This window comes from Chionomys nivalis, chromosome 9 (genome assembly GCF_950005125.1).
Source record: "Chionomys nivalis chromosome 9, mChiNiv1.1, whole genome shotgun sequence".
In the NCBI taxonomy this organism is placed as follows: domain Eukaryota; kingdom Metazoa; phylum Chordata; class Mammalia; order Rodentia; family Cricetidae; genus Chionomys; species Chionomys nivalis.
Window position 1 is genome coordinate 1,909,238 of NC_080094.1, and position 17,254 is coordinate 1,926,491.

At 51.5% G+C, this 17,254-nt stretch overlaps 2 protein-coding genes across 5 annotated transcripts; one reads left to right on the plus strand and one right to left on the minus strand.

Annotated features, from left to right (window-relative positions):
* Window positions 1–19: 19 nt before the first annotated feature.
* Window positions 20–6,239, plus strand: Psma7 (proteasome 20S subunit alpha 7). Its single transcript, XM_057780445.1, has 7 exons — window positions 20–201; window positions 3,506–3,632; window positions 3,998–4,122; window positions 4,599–4,721; window positions 5,099–5,218; window positions 5,580–5,642; window positions 6,048–6,239. The coding sequence occupies exons 1-7, from the start codon at window positions 106–108 to the stop codon at window positions 6,141–6,143; spliced, it is 750 nt and encodes a 249-aa protein (XP_057636428.1). The 5' UTR covers window positions 20–105; the 3' UTR covers window positions 6,144–6,239.
* Window positions 6,240–7,624: 1,385 nt separating this feature from the next.
* Window positions 7,625–17,027, minus strand: Lsm14b (LSM family member 14B). Of its 4 annotated transcripts, XM_057781282.1 has the most exons (10): window positions 16,674–17,026; window positions 15,241–15,404; window positions 14,144–14,279; window positions 13,169–13,285; window positions 11,039–11,206; window positions 10,785–10,862; window positions 10,430–10,591; window positions 9,991–10,141; window positions 8,623–8,807; window positions 7,625–8,401 (listed from the first exon to the last, which is right to left on the minus strand). In XM_057781282.1, exons 1-9 carry the CDS (start codon window positions 16,798–16,800, stop codon window positions 8,636–8,638), a joined length of 1,275 nt encoding a protein of 424 aa, XP_057637265.1. In that variant the 5' UTR covers window positions 16,801–17,026; the 3' UTR covers window positions 7,625–8,401; window positions 8,623–8,635. The 4 variants fall into 4 exon arrangements, with proteins under 4 accessions (XP_057637265.1, XP_057637266.1, XP_057637267.1 ...); XM_057781283.1 differs by lacking the exon at window positions 10,785–10,862 and having other exon boundaries at window positions 16,674–17,027; XM_057781284.1 differs by lacking the exon at window positions 13,169–13,285.
* Between the last annotated feature and the right edge of the window lie 227 nt (window positions 17,028–17,254).

Below are 17,254 nucleotides of genomic sequence, written 5' to 3' on the forward strand. Positions count from 1 at the left end.
ACGCCGGACGCCGCGGACGCCGGCAGCGTGGCCCGGGCGGGCGGGGCGCAGGCGGTGAGTGTGCGCTTTTGAGCGGCGGCAGCCCGAGCTCGCGCGTCCGCCGGGATGAGCTACGACCGCGCCATCACCGTCTTCTCGCCCGACGGCCACCTCTTCCAAGTGGAGTACGCGCAGGAGGCGGTCAAGAAGGGCTCCACCGCGGTGAGCCGGCCCGGGCGAGGCCTGTGCGCGGCAGGGCACACGGGGAAGCAGGGCACGTAGCCCTGGGCGCGGGGGCCGGGGGTTCTGCTTGCGGCGGGTGGCCTGGGAGGTGACGGGAGCTGAATGGTGGCCACCTAGGAAGGGAGCCGGGCCGCGGGGCCTGCGCCGCGCTCCCTGGAGAGCCGGGGGCTGCAGCTGCCAGGTTTTCCCGCTGCAGGGCGTCTCGGCGAGCGCATCCCCGCCACTGGGCCGGGGCCATCTTGGTGCTATTGGCACGGCGCGGGCCGCGGAGGCCGCAGGTGCGCGCGGGCGTGGGAGGCTGGCCGTGAGTCGGCACCCGCAGGGACTTGGGATCTCCCAAGTTAGGCCCAGATGGGCGTTGTGAACAAAGGGCGGCTCGTCGTCCCTGCGACGGTGACAGGCTGCTTCCGGGTTTGTTTGCTCCACCGACGCTGTGTTCTGGTTCCGGTGGACCTTTCTCCCCGCGCCCCAGTTTTTTGTTCCTTAGCACCGTTTGCCCCCCCCACCCCCATGCGTGCATCAACCGTGAGTTGGTTTTGTTTTTTGTTTTACCCGAGTCACCGGGTCTTTGGGGAAACACACGTGGTTCTGAGTCTTGCAGCGCCTGTATTTTTCAAGTATTTAAACTTTGAAACTTAAGCCTCAAATCTTTCGGTGACCTAACCCATCTAAAAAACTCTAGTGTGAGCAGGTTTGGAGGGGTAGGCCTGTAATCCTGGCATTTAGCGGTTGAGGCTTGAAAATCTTACAAGTTCAAGACCAGCCTGGACCTATAAGTGAGAGAACCTCTTTACACCCTCTCTTCCTCTGTGTATGTATGATTTAAAAAAAAAAACAAACAAACTTACTTTTACTTTATGTGCATTGGCGTTTCGCCTGCATGTATTTCTCTGTGAGGGTGTCAGATCCACTGGAACTGGAGTTCCAGATATTTGTACGCTGCCATGTGGGTGCTGGGAATCGAACCCTGGTCCTCTGGGAGAGCATCCAGTGCTTTTAACCGCTGAGCCATCTCTCCAGTCCTAGTGGGGAAAACAACAACCAGTGAGACAGCCGGCCAGGTTGCTAAAGCGCCAGCTTTGCCAGGCAGAATACCTGGTCTTGTCGTGTCCGTCCTGTCGTGTCCGCCCCCGTGTCTCCCCCTCATCTGCCCCCCCTTGTGGGGTAATTTGATCAGTCTGTGACACTCCAAACTGTCAATAAAGTTTACCTTGAATTTGGGGGCGGAGCCCCTGACTAGCAGAAGGGAATTAGCCATAAAGAAGCCAGCAGTTTTGATAGACCTACAGGAAGGAAAGGGCAGGGCTAGGGTTTGAACTGCCTTTTGGTTCTGGGCTCTTGAGGTGTCTCCAGATAAAAACCAAAGGTCAGCTAGTTGCTACTCAGCCTCTTTGAGCTGTCAGGCTTTCACCCCAGTCTTTGATTCTCGGGTCTGATTGATAAATAGAACGATAGAGAATTAATTTAAACCTACACATGGCAGCCGCCAAAGCCCAGTCTGGAGGGGCTGACTGGGCACATAATGCAGGCAGTGGGGCCGCAGACAGTACTTAAAATATCAGATTCCTAGCCGGGTGGTGGTGGCGCACGCCTTTAATCCCAGCACTAGGCAGAGGCAGGCGGATCTCTGTGAGTTCGAGGCCAGCCTGGTCTACAAAGGGAGTTCCAGGACAGGCTCCAAAGCTACAGAGAAACCCTGCCTCGAAAAACCAAAAAAAAAAATCAGATTCCTGTGCGGTCAGTAAGCCAACAGAAACAGCATTTGGTGCTCCACAGATGCAGCAGTACTTTCCCATCAGGACTCCTAACCCACAATAATGACATGGAGACTTAATTATGAAAGCTTGGCCTTAGCTTAGGCTTGTTCCCAGCTAGGTCTTATAACTTAACCCATTTTTTTAAAAATCTACATTCTGACATATGACTTGGTTACTTCCTAGTACTGTACAAAAATCACATGTGCCTAGATTCCTTCTCCCAGTTTCTCTCTCTCTCTCTCTCTCTCTCTCTCTCTGCCTGCCCAGAAGTCCCGCCTATTCTCTTCTGCCTAGCTGTTGGCGATTTAGCTCTTCATTAAACCAATCAACATCTTTACAGTGTAAACAGATATTCTGCAACACCCATGTGTTTGTTTTGTTTTTTAAGTTAGCTTCACAGAATGACATCCCTGGCATCCCATTTCCTAGGAGACAGAGACTGGAGGCTACGCTAGTTTGCTGGTCAGCAAGTGTAGCAGTCTGCCGGGTTCAGTGAGACTGGCTCTGTCTCAAACATACCTCGGAGCAGCTGGGGAGATCGTCCAGCAGTTAAAGAGTGCAGAGCTTAGTTTTCGGCACCCAGGTGGTCAGTCTCAAAACTGCCTTTCATTTCTGCTCCAGGGGATTAACACCTCTGGCCTTCATGCACACTCGGGGACACAAAACCATAGGAAAGAAAGCTTTGGAATCTGGAGGTGCCTGTCCCCAGTTCCCCCAACTGGAGCTGCCGTTGTACCCAGTTAGCTTCTCAGAACCTGGAAGCACAGAAGAAACTTGTAAAATCCAGAGCAGGGCTGGTGCGGACTGCGCTTCTCCCTTGGTAGAACCTCGTAGAAGGTTCCTGCAGCTGGAGGAGTGGAACCAGGTTGCTGCCCCACTGGAGAGTGAGCTGCCACCTAGTTGTGCCCTCTGCGCTCAGCTGGCTTGTTGAGGGATTGCTGCATGTTTCTGTTCTCTCTTGAGTACTCTGGGCTTATGGTGGGTTTTTTGTTTGGTTTGATTTTGGTTTTGGTCATGCTAGGCAAGCACCATTCTGCATCCATAGCCCAGCTTCACTTGTTTAAACCATGGCCACTTCCTCCCTTCCACAGTACGAGACATAATCAGGGAATGGTGTGTCAAACTCACAATGGGTAGTGGTTCATTTTGTAACACACTAGATCCTACCAGCAGGATGTGTGGTGTGAGGATCCATGATTGTGGTCTGGGGCTTTGTGCAACTCCAGCTTCCACTCAGGCCTTGGGGTCCTGTGCAGCACCGTTTAGCTGCAATGCTTTCATGTTTTAGAGGTGTGAGATTGAACACTCGGGTCCTGATATTGTCCTAGTCCACAGAAGTGGATCCAGTTCCTTGGTGTGGCACAGTGTGTTGAGCGATAGGCCGAATATAGGTGGCGTACCTTCCTGTGGGACTGTTGCCCCAAGCTGTGTGCCTGGCCGACCCCACCCCACTCTGCTCTGCCAAAGGTTAACAACTGTCCTGCTTATTATGTAATTCTTAAAAGTGACCTGCGTTCTCATTTAAGGTTGGTGTACGAGGAAGGGACATTGTTGTTCTTGGTGTGGAAAAAAAATCAGTGGCCAAGCTACAAGATGAAAGAACAGTCCGAAAGATCTGCGCTTTGGACGACAATGTCTGCATGGCGTTTGCAGGTACAGGTTGCACCAGGGTGGTAGGGGGAGCCCTGGTGACCAGTTGGTGGGGATAGGCGGTTGTGACACATGGAGACTGGCTAACGGCGACCCTTGAAAAGAAAGGGATTTGGACATTAAGAGACAGCAGTTGCTGGGTGATGGTGGACCCTCCTTGCCGCTAGCACCCCAGGGATGGCGGTTACCACTTTCAGCAGAGCCAGCTTGGGAAGTCTCGTTCCCTGAAACAAAATGAGGTGCAGGGTAACTCGATTCCAAGTTGTTCGTATACTTGCTTCTTGGAAAGCTTGCAGAGGCCGGTGTGCCACCCTTGTACTCCCGTGTAGTGACGAGTTACCCTGGCAGAGCCTCTGCTCGTGTTTCAGGCCTCACCGCTGATGCACGGATAGTCATCAACAGAGCCCGGGTAGAGTGCCAGAGCCACCGGCTGACTGTGGAAGACCCAGTCACTGTGGAGTACATCACCCGCTACATTGCCAGTCTGAAGCAGGTAGGCGCTTCCTCAGGCACTGCTGTCAGGGGGCCGTGTGACCTCATCTGGCCCCTACAGCACCGTTGTCTGATTCTTCTGACCTGGAGCCATCCTGACTCTGGTCTCTAGAGGTGAATATAAGATTTTGTCTTGCTACTTAGTCTAAGCTACCATTTGTCAAGCAGTTGAGAGGGCTGGAAGGCACCCCTGCTCTGTGGTAAGATGTGCTCTAGTACTCTATAGACCACCTTGTAGCTGGAACATGTCTGTCTGTGTTGAGGAGACTTCCAGTAGTCTCAGTTAAGATGTGTGATGCAGGACACCGGACACACATGCAGGCAAATAGATACAAATAAATCTTTAAAAAAGATACATAATGCATTTTCAGTCCTGGGTGTGTCTTAGAGGAAAAGGGAATGTTACCATCTGTGTGGCAGGTCTCTTTGGATGGGTTTAGTTGTCACTAAGCAGTTGTGGTTGTCGCTTCCTTTCAGCGCTATACTCAGAGCAATGGGCGCAGGCCATTTGGCATCTCTGCCCTCATTGTGGGTTTTGACTTTGATGGCACCCCCAGACTCTATCAGACTGACCCGTCGGGCACGTATCATGCCTGGAAGGTAAGTCTGTGTCGAAACAGTGGGACTTTGGGCATAGGGAAGGACTAAAGCGGCATCAGCAGACAGACAGCAACCTCTTAGCATGTTCCGTGTGTACTGCCTATTTGTCTCACGGTGCTTCTATGAAAGCAACACATTCTACATTGCTGTTTGGCATTGCATCAAAGAGGGCCTAAATTGAAATCTCCCCAAGTGTCTCTTGACAACGAAAGAACTTCCATTCTTGGCAAAGGATCAACCAGTGCTAATAGCCTTAAAGGTAGGATCAGGGTCAGTGCCACCGCCTCCCTCTGCTGGAGAGCCATCTGCAGGCCATGGAAGAAGGCAGCCACTGGCCAGCCACATAGACTGGCTCTACTAAGACCCATCTGTTTTAGGCCAATGCCATAGGCCGGGGCGCCAAGTCAGTGCGTGAATTCTTGGAGAAGAACTACACGGATGATGCCATTGAGACAGACGATCTGACCATCAAACTAGTCATCAAGGCACTTCTGGAAGTGAGTGCACATGGGACACCCCAGGCAGAGTGGGCCTGCTGTGTCTGAGGGGGTGGTGTGACTGGGACAGTCAGGGCTTGCCTTAGGGCAGAACATGAGAGGCTGTGTGCTAAGTCAGGGAGGTAGGAGGCGAGCAGGTGAAGCCACAGTAGCTGGAACACAGGTATTGGGTTCCTGTATGAGGAGTTGCTGTACAGACTGGAGGTTACGTACGTATCCTCCACAGGCCTGACCAGACACACACCTGCATTTGGGACAAAAGCCATAGATGTTCACTCCCATCTGGCTGGTCTGGTCATGAACCAAACTTTAGGTCCATGTGAGGTTAGACACACCTAATTAATGCTTTGCTTTCTTCAAGGTGGTTCAGTCAGGTGGCAAAAACATTGAACTTGCTGTCATGAGGCGGGATCAACCTCTCAAGGTAAGTCTAATTTTGGTAGAAGGGTTCAGATATAGAGGGGAGAGCTCCTACCTTACATACCCAGTCTGAGGTTCCAGGTGTGTACAAATACACTGACTATCGATGGCATTTTCATAACCCTCCCCTGGCCCTGTTGTGTTGCTTCTGAAGAGGTCACCTTCTCATAGGCCATTGGTTGTGCTGCGGCACTACCTCCCTCCTCTTGACTAACAACACTCCCAATGCCCTTCTGTTGTGATGTGCTGTGTTCTGGTGTAGACTGCCAACACCCGCTCTACTGCTGTCGGGGCCACTTGCCTTATTCCAAGCAGCATAATGCAGGCCCGCAGAAGTAGTTGCACCACCAGGTGGAGGCGTGCTTACACCTTATGCAGATTAATTATAAATGTGCTTCTTGTGGGGTAGATTCTAAATCCTGAAGAAATTGAGAAATATGTTGCCGAGATCGAAAAAGAAAAAGAAGAAAATGAAAAGAAGAAACAAAAGAAAGCATCGTCATGAAGTGTGCGGTATTTGGAGCGGCTTTCAGCATTGGTGTTGCAGGCCTTCTGTCTGCTTCTCCCGGAGCCCAATAAACATCTACGTTTTTTAACTCTGTCTTGTGATGCGAGCACATCATTCGGGCACAGCTGTAGTTAGATGGGATCTTTGCGTGAGTGCTGGCCTCGTACTCTCAGCATGTCTGCCTAAGGGTCCAGACCCAGGGTTCCCAGAGCTTTCTCCCAAATAACTCTGGAGCCATGACTTGCAATGGCCTTGCATGCGAGGCCCGGGTCCCTTCCTTAGTGCTGAGGTTTGGTGCTAGTTTTTTTTAAAAGATGGCTCAGTACAAAACACTTGGTGTTCTTTCAAAGGACCTGGGTTTGGTTCCCAGCACTTACTTACATTAGATGACCGACGGCTGTCTGTAATGCCAGCTCGTGAATGTGGTATATACTCAGTCATGCATACATACACGAATCGAACTTTAGGTGGGTAGTGGCACAATGCGCCTTTAATCCCAGGGGAGGCAGAGGCAGGCAAATCTGAGTTCAAGACCAGGACAGCCAGCCTACATAGAAACCCGAGCTCCATAGTAAGACCTCCCATGCCACCCCCAAAAACAACTTAGTACTGACTGTCACCGTGTTGTTTTTTTTGGCCAAGAATGCACTTCCTCTTGGCTTCTTAACCAGTTTATCATTCTACCAACTGCTTTGGCTTACAGCTACAACCCCCACCCCCTTAACCAGTTATGTTAGAACAGAAATTCTTTGGCCAAATTTATGCCTATTATAACGCCTATAAACTACTTGTGTCTTGGCAGAGAAAAACCAGTTTAACTAGTTTAAGGTTTGTAGCATATATACTCTTATTAGTAAAGGACAGAATGTCATCGACGGTCCCAAGGCTGCCTGCCACCTTCAGCCTGCCAATCCACCGACCACATTATCTGTCCTGGATACTGCTACAGCAAAGCAAGGTGGTTTACACTTACACCAGTTTCCATCCATATCAGACTGGGGTGCCCAGTGAGAACCAGCCTTCCTTCTTCATCTGTGGTCATTGGGTCACTTTTCTGGCATATACCTCCAACTCCTAAGTAGCCTAGGTGTGCTCCAGGCCTGACTAGTTCTTGCTTCTGGGTAGGCCTGGACATGACAAAGGCGATGGAGGCAGCATTTGAAGGCTTGAATGTTTATTTAGAGTTTGCATTACCCCAACAGTAGCCCCAGTGCTATGTTCTAGTCTCAGCTATGAAGTCCTACAAAAATAAACCCAAGCTTTTGCAATGTGACTTCATCAATACAGAACTAGAGCTTTATAGCTATTTTGAAGGGGTTTTGGTTATCAAGGTGCTTATTTTCAACAAAATGCCCTGTCAGTCGAGGATGCATGCTTACACAGAAAATCTGACCCATTTACTCATGCAACAAGTTTATGTTCCCACCCTCCCTCCACCTCCTTTAAAATAAACACACAAGAACTATTTACAATTGAGGAAATAAGGCCAGTGACCTTTTAAAAAAAAAAAAGACTGGCTCATTTCAAAGTGGATGAGAATACTTAGGTGCAGCCAGAGTCTTCTAACAATGGCTGACCTGGGCCAGAGGCAGACAAGGGCAGGAAGCCGGGCACACCACATCCCTTGTCTTGGATCTCGACACTAAGCCTCAGTAGCTGTGGAAGCCAGGCTCTACAATGAACTTCTTCACTCATCCCTCTGTCAGCCTCCAACACTGAACATCACTGGTTCATTACACAACATGATCCATGAAACCCCACCCCCCTTCACTGCCCTTGGCCCTCCCACCCCATATGACTGGTTCACCCTGTGCTGGCCCTGCCTGGCTCCTGAGACTTCCCATTTTAGCAGTTGGGGTACCAGGCCAGCAGCACCAGGGGCCAGATGGGTTGCAGAGACATTTGGACACCACATGTGCCAAATAAAATTTGGTTCTGTTTTAAGAGTCAAAGCTGTCATTTAAAAAAAAAAAAAATTACAAAGTGAGGATTGAGCCTTTGCCTATAGAAACCTTTTTGCAAAATACCAAAACCTTACAATTAGTCTGTGTGCAACCAAGAAGAAAATGTAGGTCAAGATACCTTCACAAGGTCACCCACAAAATACTTCCCCCAAAACAAGTGGTTCTAATCAGACCACATCCAAGTTTAGGTTGAGTCCAAAGCTAAGTAGCTAAGTAGCATCCAGACGTGGTGAACAAGATCACTTCTCCCGGTGACTGCAGCATTCACTTCCTTCTGTCCTCTTCAGGAGCCTGTGAAAGGACAAGAAGTCCGTGTGTCCAAAGGCACCTGTCACACGGCTGTCTATTCCCTCACCACCATGGGGACCAGGAGACGGAGGAAGGAAACCCTGGCCCTCCACATCCCACCCAGCACCGCACAGGACTTCAGCCAGACTTATTTCTGTGCGCGCAGCTCTAAACACAGTCTAGGAATCTCACCCCACCAGGGATCCAGAAGGTTCCTCACTTACTTGTACTGCACCCTCACACCCGGCCAGTCCCAGCTCGGTGGGAAGTGGGGTTGCGCCGTGTTGTTCCATTGCCTCTGCCTCCTCGGAATCCACCACGTGAACTGCGGCCCCGAAGGAACCTCCCAGATACCCCAAAGGTCTCGGTGTTCAGCTTCCTCTCTTCTGCCCATGTTGTTCGCCTAGAACTAAACCAAAAGATAAGATGTGTTAAGATCTAAAAGTAAGCTGGGCGGTGGTGGGGCACACCTTTATTCCCAGCATTGGGGAGGCAGAGGTAGGTGGATCTCTGTGTTTGAGACCAGCCTGGTCTACAGAGCAAGCTCCAGGGGCAGCAAGAAAACCTTGTTTGAAAAGGGAAACCCTGTCTTGAAAAACCAAAAATCAGACTGTAGTGGGCAACAACTGATGTTTCTGAAATAGGCTTTGTCCTTCAAATAGCAGTGAGAAGGAAGGATTGAGCTACTGCTGTGGTTGCCAGAGGCAGGAGCACACTACCCTGGAGCGCACACTTTTATACTGCACACCAGGCCTACGGTGGCTCAAGACCCACCTCTATCACAAGAGTAAACAATGGACACAAGTGGACGACAGCGAAGCCCAAAGAGCCATCCAGGTCAGCTTCCACACCAGCTCATCTTCAGCCACTGTCACCAGGAGGCAGTGCAGTTCATTGCTTAGAATATAGCCAGCACCATCAACCTGCCCATTCTGATGGAAGTCCTGTTCCTCACTCCTACAGCTGTTGCAGAGTCCTGGCCACACCCCTCCTACGATACAGCTGGGCCTAAGTCCTTCTCTTAGCTTGTATCTTTCTTGCTTCAATTGTTCCCCTGACAGTGTGTATGGCTCAGACTACCCAGCTCATTTCCTGTTCTTCATTAGCTGGCAGTGTGCCTAATACTCAACCAACAGGACTCCTAGGTCTGTGTTTGCACACCATGCCTGCTCTGAAAACTACTGTACAGTCTGGGGGTGTTCATCCACAGTGCTGACACATATATCACAATCACTGACTTCGAAGACTTGGGAGGACAGGGTACTCAGTCAATTGCTTACGTGTATCTATGCCAGTAGGCAGATGGGCAAGAAAAAATAGCACAAACGGAACTCTTGGAGGCAAACAGGGAGCGCAAGGACTTTGACCTCAGCAAGTCCAAATCATGCTAGGGGACAGCCAGAGGCTTTTGGTACTACACCCTAGCTGACAGAGGCAGACCCAGCTGGGAGTCTCGTACTTATCATAAGATCCCAAAACACCCACCCAGAATATAAACTCAAAACCTCAGACTTAATGTTAGTATATTTTAGTCGTGTGCTTCTAGGACTTACAAACCAGCCATCCTTCCCACAGTGCACTCAGGCCCTGACCTTGTTTTGAGTTCAGAAGAAATGTTGTCAAAGAAGGACTTGGATTTGTCATAGTAACAGTTGGGCCCCAGAAGATCTTCCTCAGCAGGAGTCTCTTCACTCTGGGTCATCACAGTAGGGTCCTTCTCTTCCCCCTTCTCAGCTTTGTCTTCTACAAAGAAAAGCAGGGCACAAAGGTCCAGAGACAAACACTACCCAATGGTTTCCTGTTGGGGGTGCACTCAGACCCAGAGGATGACCTAAACATTTCATGCCAGAGACCCTTTCTTCTCACTGCGAGTCACAAGCTTCACAACCCCCACCCCAACCCTTCCTCATCTCATCTCATTCAAATTTTCACATTGGTCAGGACCCCACGTTCTTCCAGAGCAATGCCAGCCGTCATGTCTTAACATGCTCTAGGGAATCTCTTGGGGGATAACTTTCAAGTAAATCAGACCTTTAAAATTCAGCTTCTTCTTAAATTCTTTATCGAGCTCTTCTCGGTTGAACTGGGCATTTGCACTCTCAAAATCAAAGTCACCTTCAAACTTGATTGTGTTTTCCTTAACATTAGTTGGACGGTTTTGACCTCTGGAACGATTTCTTGTTCGCCTATTGCCTATGTGGAGAAAAAAAAAAAACAAAAAAAACAGCACAGCTGAAGTCACCAACTTATTTCCAGTTTGAATTCAAAAGTAGCTCACAGACACACTGAAGACAAAGAGGGCACAGCTCACTAAGGCACCACCTTAGCCCCAAGTCCCCAGCACAGGCAAGCAAAGTGGCCCTGCTGCTCGTGGCCATGGAGTTACCTGACCGCCTCCGTGGAGGTCTTCTGTTCTCATCATTCACCTGCCCTTGAGTGTGCACAGGTGCCGACTGGACTACATCTAAGGTGCAAAGGGAAAAGTGAGGCAAAGCTCCTGCCAAAGCCAGAACCCAGCCACCAAAGCAGAGTACCACCACCACATGCAGCCTATGGGACTAGGCTGCTTGCCCACACAGCCCAGTGAGTACTACATTGGGAACATATAGCAAACTGCAGGGGGATATCAACTGCAAGTACCGATGGCAGTCTTGCTGCTTGGCTGAGCCTGGCGACCATTGAGTTGTGTCCCCGAGGTGACCTTGGTGGGTAAGAGTTTCTTAGCATTCAAGTTATCAGCAGAACTAGTCTGGACAGCCTGTTCCACCATGGGGCTCTTGCCGACTGGGGTAGATGGAAAACCAGCTCCTGAGTTGAAGAGGGAAGGCAGGTTTAGAAATAGCTAAAAGAAATTTACCACCTCCAGCCATTTCTCCTGGATGGTACCTTGGGGGTGGGGTTAGGGCAGGGGTGACATACTGTCTAGAGAAAGTCTGAACTCAAGGTTTACTCTCCCAGACCGGCCCACTCCCTCTGAAGCTGATCCAGGTAACAGAGGAAATTAAGTCACAGGGAGGCACCCAGGCCTGTTCTCTAGGAATGCCGATCTTTGAACTACGATGAGGAAAGTCATTGTGCTACCAGCGCCAACGGGTACTTCCTCAAGTTTACCAATGGGTTTTCTAGACAAGTTTTGACCAAGCCTGAAGGAGTCAACAGTCCTGAAATGAAGTTGGAATTCAAGAAATATTACTCTGGTCTATGCAGGAGAACCCACCTAGCCTGGGATCTTCTAGAAAGTACAGTAATCAGACTCTGAAATTCTAGAACAGCTTTATGAGAAACAAGATGAGGTAACCAGGACGTACTGCAATGAAGGTTAACAACCTACAGCTTCTCAGAGAGTAAAAAGCTCTCATAAGCAAGGACGGGTTACCGGGTGCCCAGTGTAAGGGACTATACCTACACACAAAACGCACCCTCAAAACAGAGCTTCAGTGGTGGTCCCAGTATGAATCCTCTAAAACTGGCAAAACACAGGAGCCACCAGTACCGTCTGTGGCCCCCTTTGACCTGTCCCACATCCCATAACCCATGGGGAACATTAGCCTTAGGGACTATGTGGGACTGGAGTGAGACGTAAACACAAGTCCTGGTCACGGCAAAACAAAATGAAACACTGCTGTGGCACACGGTCAGGGACACACTCCCGGCAAGCATTCCTAAGGTTCTCTCTCTGACAGAAACTAAGATGGACTACTTTTCCAGGCCTATCATCTCACTCAGTAAGAAGACCCCAAAAGATAAACAGCAAACAGTCACACCAAAGTGGCTTCTGGGTACAGTTTTTTAAATATTTATTTGTACATATATGGGTGTTTCTCTACATGTAAGTCTGCACCACATGCATGCCTGGTCTCCTTAAGAGTCCAGAAGAGGAGGTCAGATCCCCTAGCACTGGAGTTATAGACGGTTATGAACCACCATGTGGACCCTGGGAATCAAATCCAGGTTAACCATGAGCAATCTATCCTGCCCCTCGTGTGCTTAGTAAAGCAATTTTACCCTATGGTGGATTTCCGTGAGCAATCCTAAGGGCAAGGAAACCATCCTCAGTGACAGCTCTTAATTAGAAAGGGTTATGCATTCCCTCGTTTAGGTACAAAGAGGCCCTACAGGACATGACAACCCACACAAATAGACCGATTGTACTCTGTGCCCCGGCCCGGGAGGCCTCCTGGACTAAGCTGGGTAATGATGAAGGTTTGAGCTGCTACAACGATGCCACATGTAAAACAGACATGCAGAAACATCAGCACAAGAACATGAGGAAGGTCAAGAAACCCTGTAAATGCTGTATCAGCAGAGATAAGGTGGGTGGATAGTAACACTAGTCAGCTGGCTCTCAAGATGGCATTGTTCATGCAATCAAACACCTGGGGGCTGCCATTCAAGCTCCCCACCTCAAATGCCCTTAAGACAGAACTACACGTTTCATCTGAGTTGTTTGGGAAAGTTCCACAGCAGAAATCCAGAACATGTTTAGGACTCAGAAACCCAAGAAACAGTTTTATGTCTTCCCATGTAATGGCCATGACAGGCCAAACCATAAACCCAGGCAGAATGAATTAAGTCCTCTGTTGGCTCTTTCTAACCCTTTAAAACTGGCATTAATCAATCAGGCCACATGCCGAACCAAGCAGAAGCAGTGTCCTGATCCCTGGGCCTAGTGGAAGGTCTGTTCCAGTTCCTGCCATCCTGGCTCTGTTCACCCCCTGGCTCTCACAGTCTACGAGAAAGCATGCAGTTAGTTCTCCAAACTGCTGTTACCCTTGGAAGTGAGCTGAGGTGGCTCTGAGGACATGTCAAGCTCTGAAACAGGCTGTGGAGATGGAGAAGAACTAGGGCTGGAAGCAGCGGCTGAGGCTGGAGGGCTTACCAACTTCTCTACAGAAGAGAGAGAAGAGCAAAGAGAAAGCACACAAATAAGTCAGGACATTCTTGTCTTATGCCTAGCAAGCCTGGAAAGAGCCAAGCAACCTCTCAAATGATGTATTTTAGAGCGAGGCTGAGATGTCGCCTGTCACATCAGAACAGCAATCACAAGTGGCCCATAGCATTGGTCTGGAGTCTAACTAACATTCCCTGCCTCAGCTGCTGGAGTCTTGAGCAAGGACAGAAGGACAAGATGCAAACTATGTTCTCAGGGGTGGAGGAAACACGCATGTCAAGGCCACAGGTCAACCTGGGGGTTGCTTCCTTGGGTGTCATCCACTTTGTTTTTAAGGCAGGGTCTCTCAGTTGCCCAATAATTAGGCTTAACCTGCGAGTTAGCCAACCTCAGGGGTCCGTCTGTCTCTGCCTCCCCAGCACTGAGAAAGTGCCCAATTCTCTATGCTCTGAACACAGCATCATGGTCCAGGTCAAAGACAGGGCTGATCTCACTCCCAACACAGAGATACTCTTATTCTAAGGCTAGTAAACCTCAGTAGAAACCATGTTTGAGCTGGGCTCCTACAACAGATTAATATAGGCTATAATAAGATATAGGGCACTAATAGTCTTAGATCCCACCTGTAAGAGACTACAGCTGCACCAGAACTTCTGATTTCAAGTGCATTCTGAACTAACACTGCTGCCTCTTAGTCTCAGAAAACGGGTAATTTATCAGGAGTGGTACGATGCAACAGTCCAGGAGCTGTATGACACCAAGAATTAATTGTCCCACTCTCAGGGTATGTAAGACTCTTTCACTATATGGTGATCACAGGCAAAGGTAGTTGAGCACACAGAACGGTCACTCACCTAGACCTAAGGAGGCGGCATACTGCTGGCTGAGCAGGGAGCTGGCTGCCAGCTGGCCATACGGCGGCATCCCTCTGAAGGGGCTGTAAGGCACATGCGGCTGGAAGGGCGAGGCGGAGGCAGAGCCCAGGGAGGACTGAACAACGAGACACACAGGTAAGAGCGCTGCAACATCCCGTTACCTCTCAAGCAGTCTCCACATACAGCACTTGCCAAGTCTGTCAGCCTGCACTCCTGATGTGGTAGGCAGTTCTGGGCAGTTTCCAGTGTTGCCAAAAGTGCATGAACTTCACAAAATTAAAACCTTCTCACAGCTCCCCTCTGCCAACAGCGGTCTGGCCTTTTTAGTTGGAGAAAGTTCCCGTGAAGAGATGTGGGGCCATGAACTATTCACATATCTCCAGATGTGTTTGTCCCCTCCCCTCCTTTGTCTCCCCACACAAAATTCAGGATCATGCCTGTTCATCTGAAGGCTGGCCTATTCCCACACTCACCCTCAATACCTATGCACCAAGCTGGGTCCTTCCAGTGCCACAGAAGCCATCGCTGCCTGCTGCTACCTTTCTATGCACAGCCTCATCCCAGAACCTGAGCAGCTTGCACTGCAGAAGCCAACCAAGGCCTGACTTTATGTAAGATAACCATCTAGATGCCCTGTCCCTGACGATCCTGACATATAACCTACCAGGCAGTCAAGCTTAGCTTAAGACTTTCAAATTTAGGGTTCTACAACAACAGAATATAACAGCATAAGACTCTCAAGACAGCAAACCAACCCTATCATCCTGAAAGCGTCTGATGCCCTCACACTGTGGCCCCTCAGGGCTTGAGTGCAATGTTTCAGGTCCCCCGGGACCAGGCAAGACCAGCAGCACATCACACACAGCAAGCTACAGTTTTCTTTCCCTTCTGGCCTTGCCATACAGAACACACGACCCAGTAGAGCACATGCTGTATGGGTACAGAAACCATCCAGGTGAAAACCAGGCCAGTGCTCACTAGAGGACAAGCTTCAAGTTGACTGCTCTGGACAAAAAGATGACACCAAGTTCTATGTGGAAACCAAGATCTCTTACGAACCACACCCACACACTTACCTGAACAATAGCAGGATCCTGAGGGAGTGTGTGCTGAGCTTTTGGAGGTTCACACACAGTAATATCTTTGATATCACTTCCCCGGAAAATGATGTACTCATAAATTTCCTCTCTTGGGGGAGCAGGCCTATCTGTGGGACGGTCTTCAGTACCAAAGGACCTCACTTAGGGGTTAAAAAAAAAAGAAGGGTTAAGTTGTAGTCCTGTGCCAAGTCCATTTGATCGAGCTTCTAACGCTACAGCGCCCTCTCTGACACAGCATTCTACTGACAATTAACAGCTCCTTAATCTCCCACTTTACAGCTGACATCACCTATAAGGCACCACGTCTCAAAGAAAGCAGGGGACGGTAGTTCAGGAAGAGGGCATGAGAAATGTCACAGAAACCAAGCCTCCCAAAGCTCCCTGCACATCTGCACAAACCCACTGATTGTTTCTGCAGAACCTCCCTCCTCACATCTGACTGCAGATGGAACCCTTAGCAGCTTCAAACCTAAACCCTCATCACAGGCTGCAGCTGAGGCGGTTTTCCTAGGCAAGCAGGGAACAACAGGCCTGGGCTGATGCAGAGACAAAAGGAAGGAGCCCCTGAACTCGGGCCCCCAACACTAGCTTCTGTGTCCACAAGGAAATCCGGAACCCAAGGGATCCTCCATGGGATCTAGGAAGGCTACCACACCTCTCTTTGGCAGGACTCCGGGGCTGATCTGAGTCTGGTGGCAGGACTTAAGCAGCAAACTCCTACTGTGGACAGGGGTCTACTCTGGGCCTGTTTCTCCAACTGGGGATCTCATGTCAAAAGTAGTGCAGCAAGGAGAGTTCCTAACATTGAGCTCTCCCCGGCAGCGCCACAGTCTGGGTCCGGGAGAATGGCTCAGGACTGGCCTCGACCCTTCCATCTGCACCCTCGAGGGTCTAACACACACCCCGGGCGGCCTGCTGAGCTCGCGCTTCCGAGGAGCAGCAAGGAAACGAGCGCCCCATTTTACGCGGAGAACGGAGACAAAGAAGCCCTGGGGGCCTCACGCTGCCGGGACCAGCGCGCACCGACTCTTGGACTTCTCTCATCACAAACCAACCCCTCAAGTCGACAGGGTCGGAAGAGTGCGGGGCAGGGCAGCGGCAGCTCTAGCGACGCCCCGGCTCGGCTGGAGGCTGCACTCGGACGCGGTGGGCCGTGGCTGCCACGGGGTTCCAGCAGAGCGCGCAGGACCCGGGCCCCCCGCCACGGCACGCGGCTCGCCCTGCAGGGACGTCTCGCAGGCGGGGAGGTCCGCGGCTTCGGAGCCGCCCCGCCCCCCGATACCTGCAGGACCCGCGGTCCGCTCCTCCCCTGGCCCCCGCCGAAGCCGGCACCACCATTGTGCGGGCAGGCGCGGGGCAGCCGAGCTGTTGGGGCGGCGGTTGGGCGCGCGGCGGCGGCGGGCCGCTACCTTTGGCGAGCGCCACGGTGGAATTGTCGGTGTCGATGGTGTAGAGAATGCCCTCGTAGCGGATCTGCGCCTTGGAGATGAGGCTGATCTTGCTGCCCAGATACGGGGTGCCGGACGAGCCGCTCATGGCGGCGGCCGGGGCGCGCCAGGCGCGGGGGACCAGCACCGAGCCCCGCCCGCTCCGCCGCCGCGCGGTCGCCTGGCCGCCCACTCCCGCGCACCTCTGCGCCGCCGCTGCCGCCGCCGAGGCGCCTCCTGCAGCGCCTAGGGGCCTGCGGGCCGCGAGCGAGCCGGAGAGGGAGCGGAGCGAGGCGCTTAGCCCGAGTCTGAGGGGAGCGGGGGGGAGGAGCTCCGCCGCAGCCACATCCGGGGCCTCCCGCCGCCACGCGCCGCCCCCGCACGCTCGCAAGCTCATTGGCTCATCGCGCCGGCCTCCCTTTAAATATGGCCGCGCCGCCGGCTGCGGGCGGGGCTGCGCCTGCGCAGCTTAGCACGGCCGGCTGGGCGGGGGTCGGGGGGTGGGGGACCGGCCTCTCGGGCTCTGCACAGCCGGTTCCGGGCGGGCCCCGCGCACGGCTTAG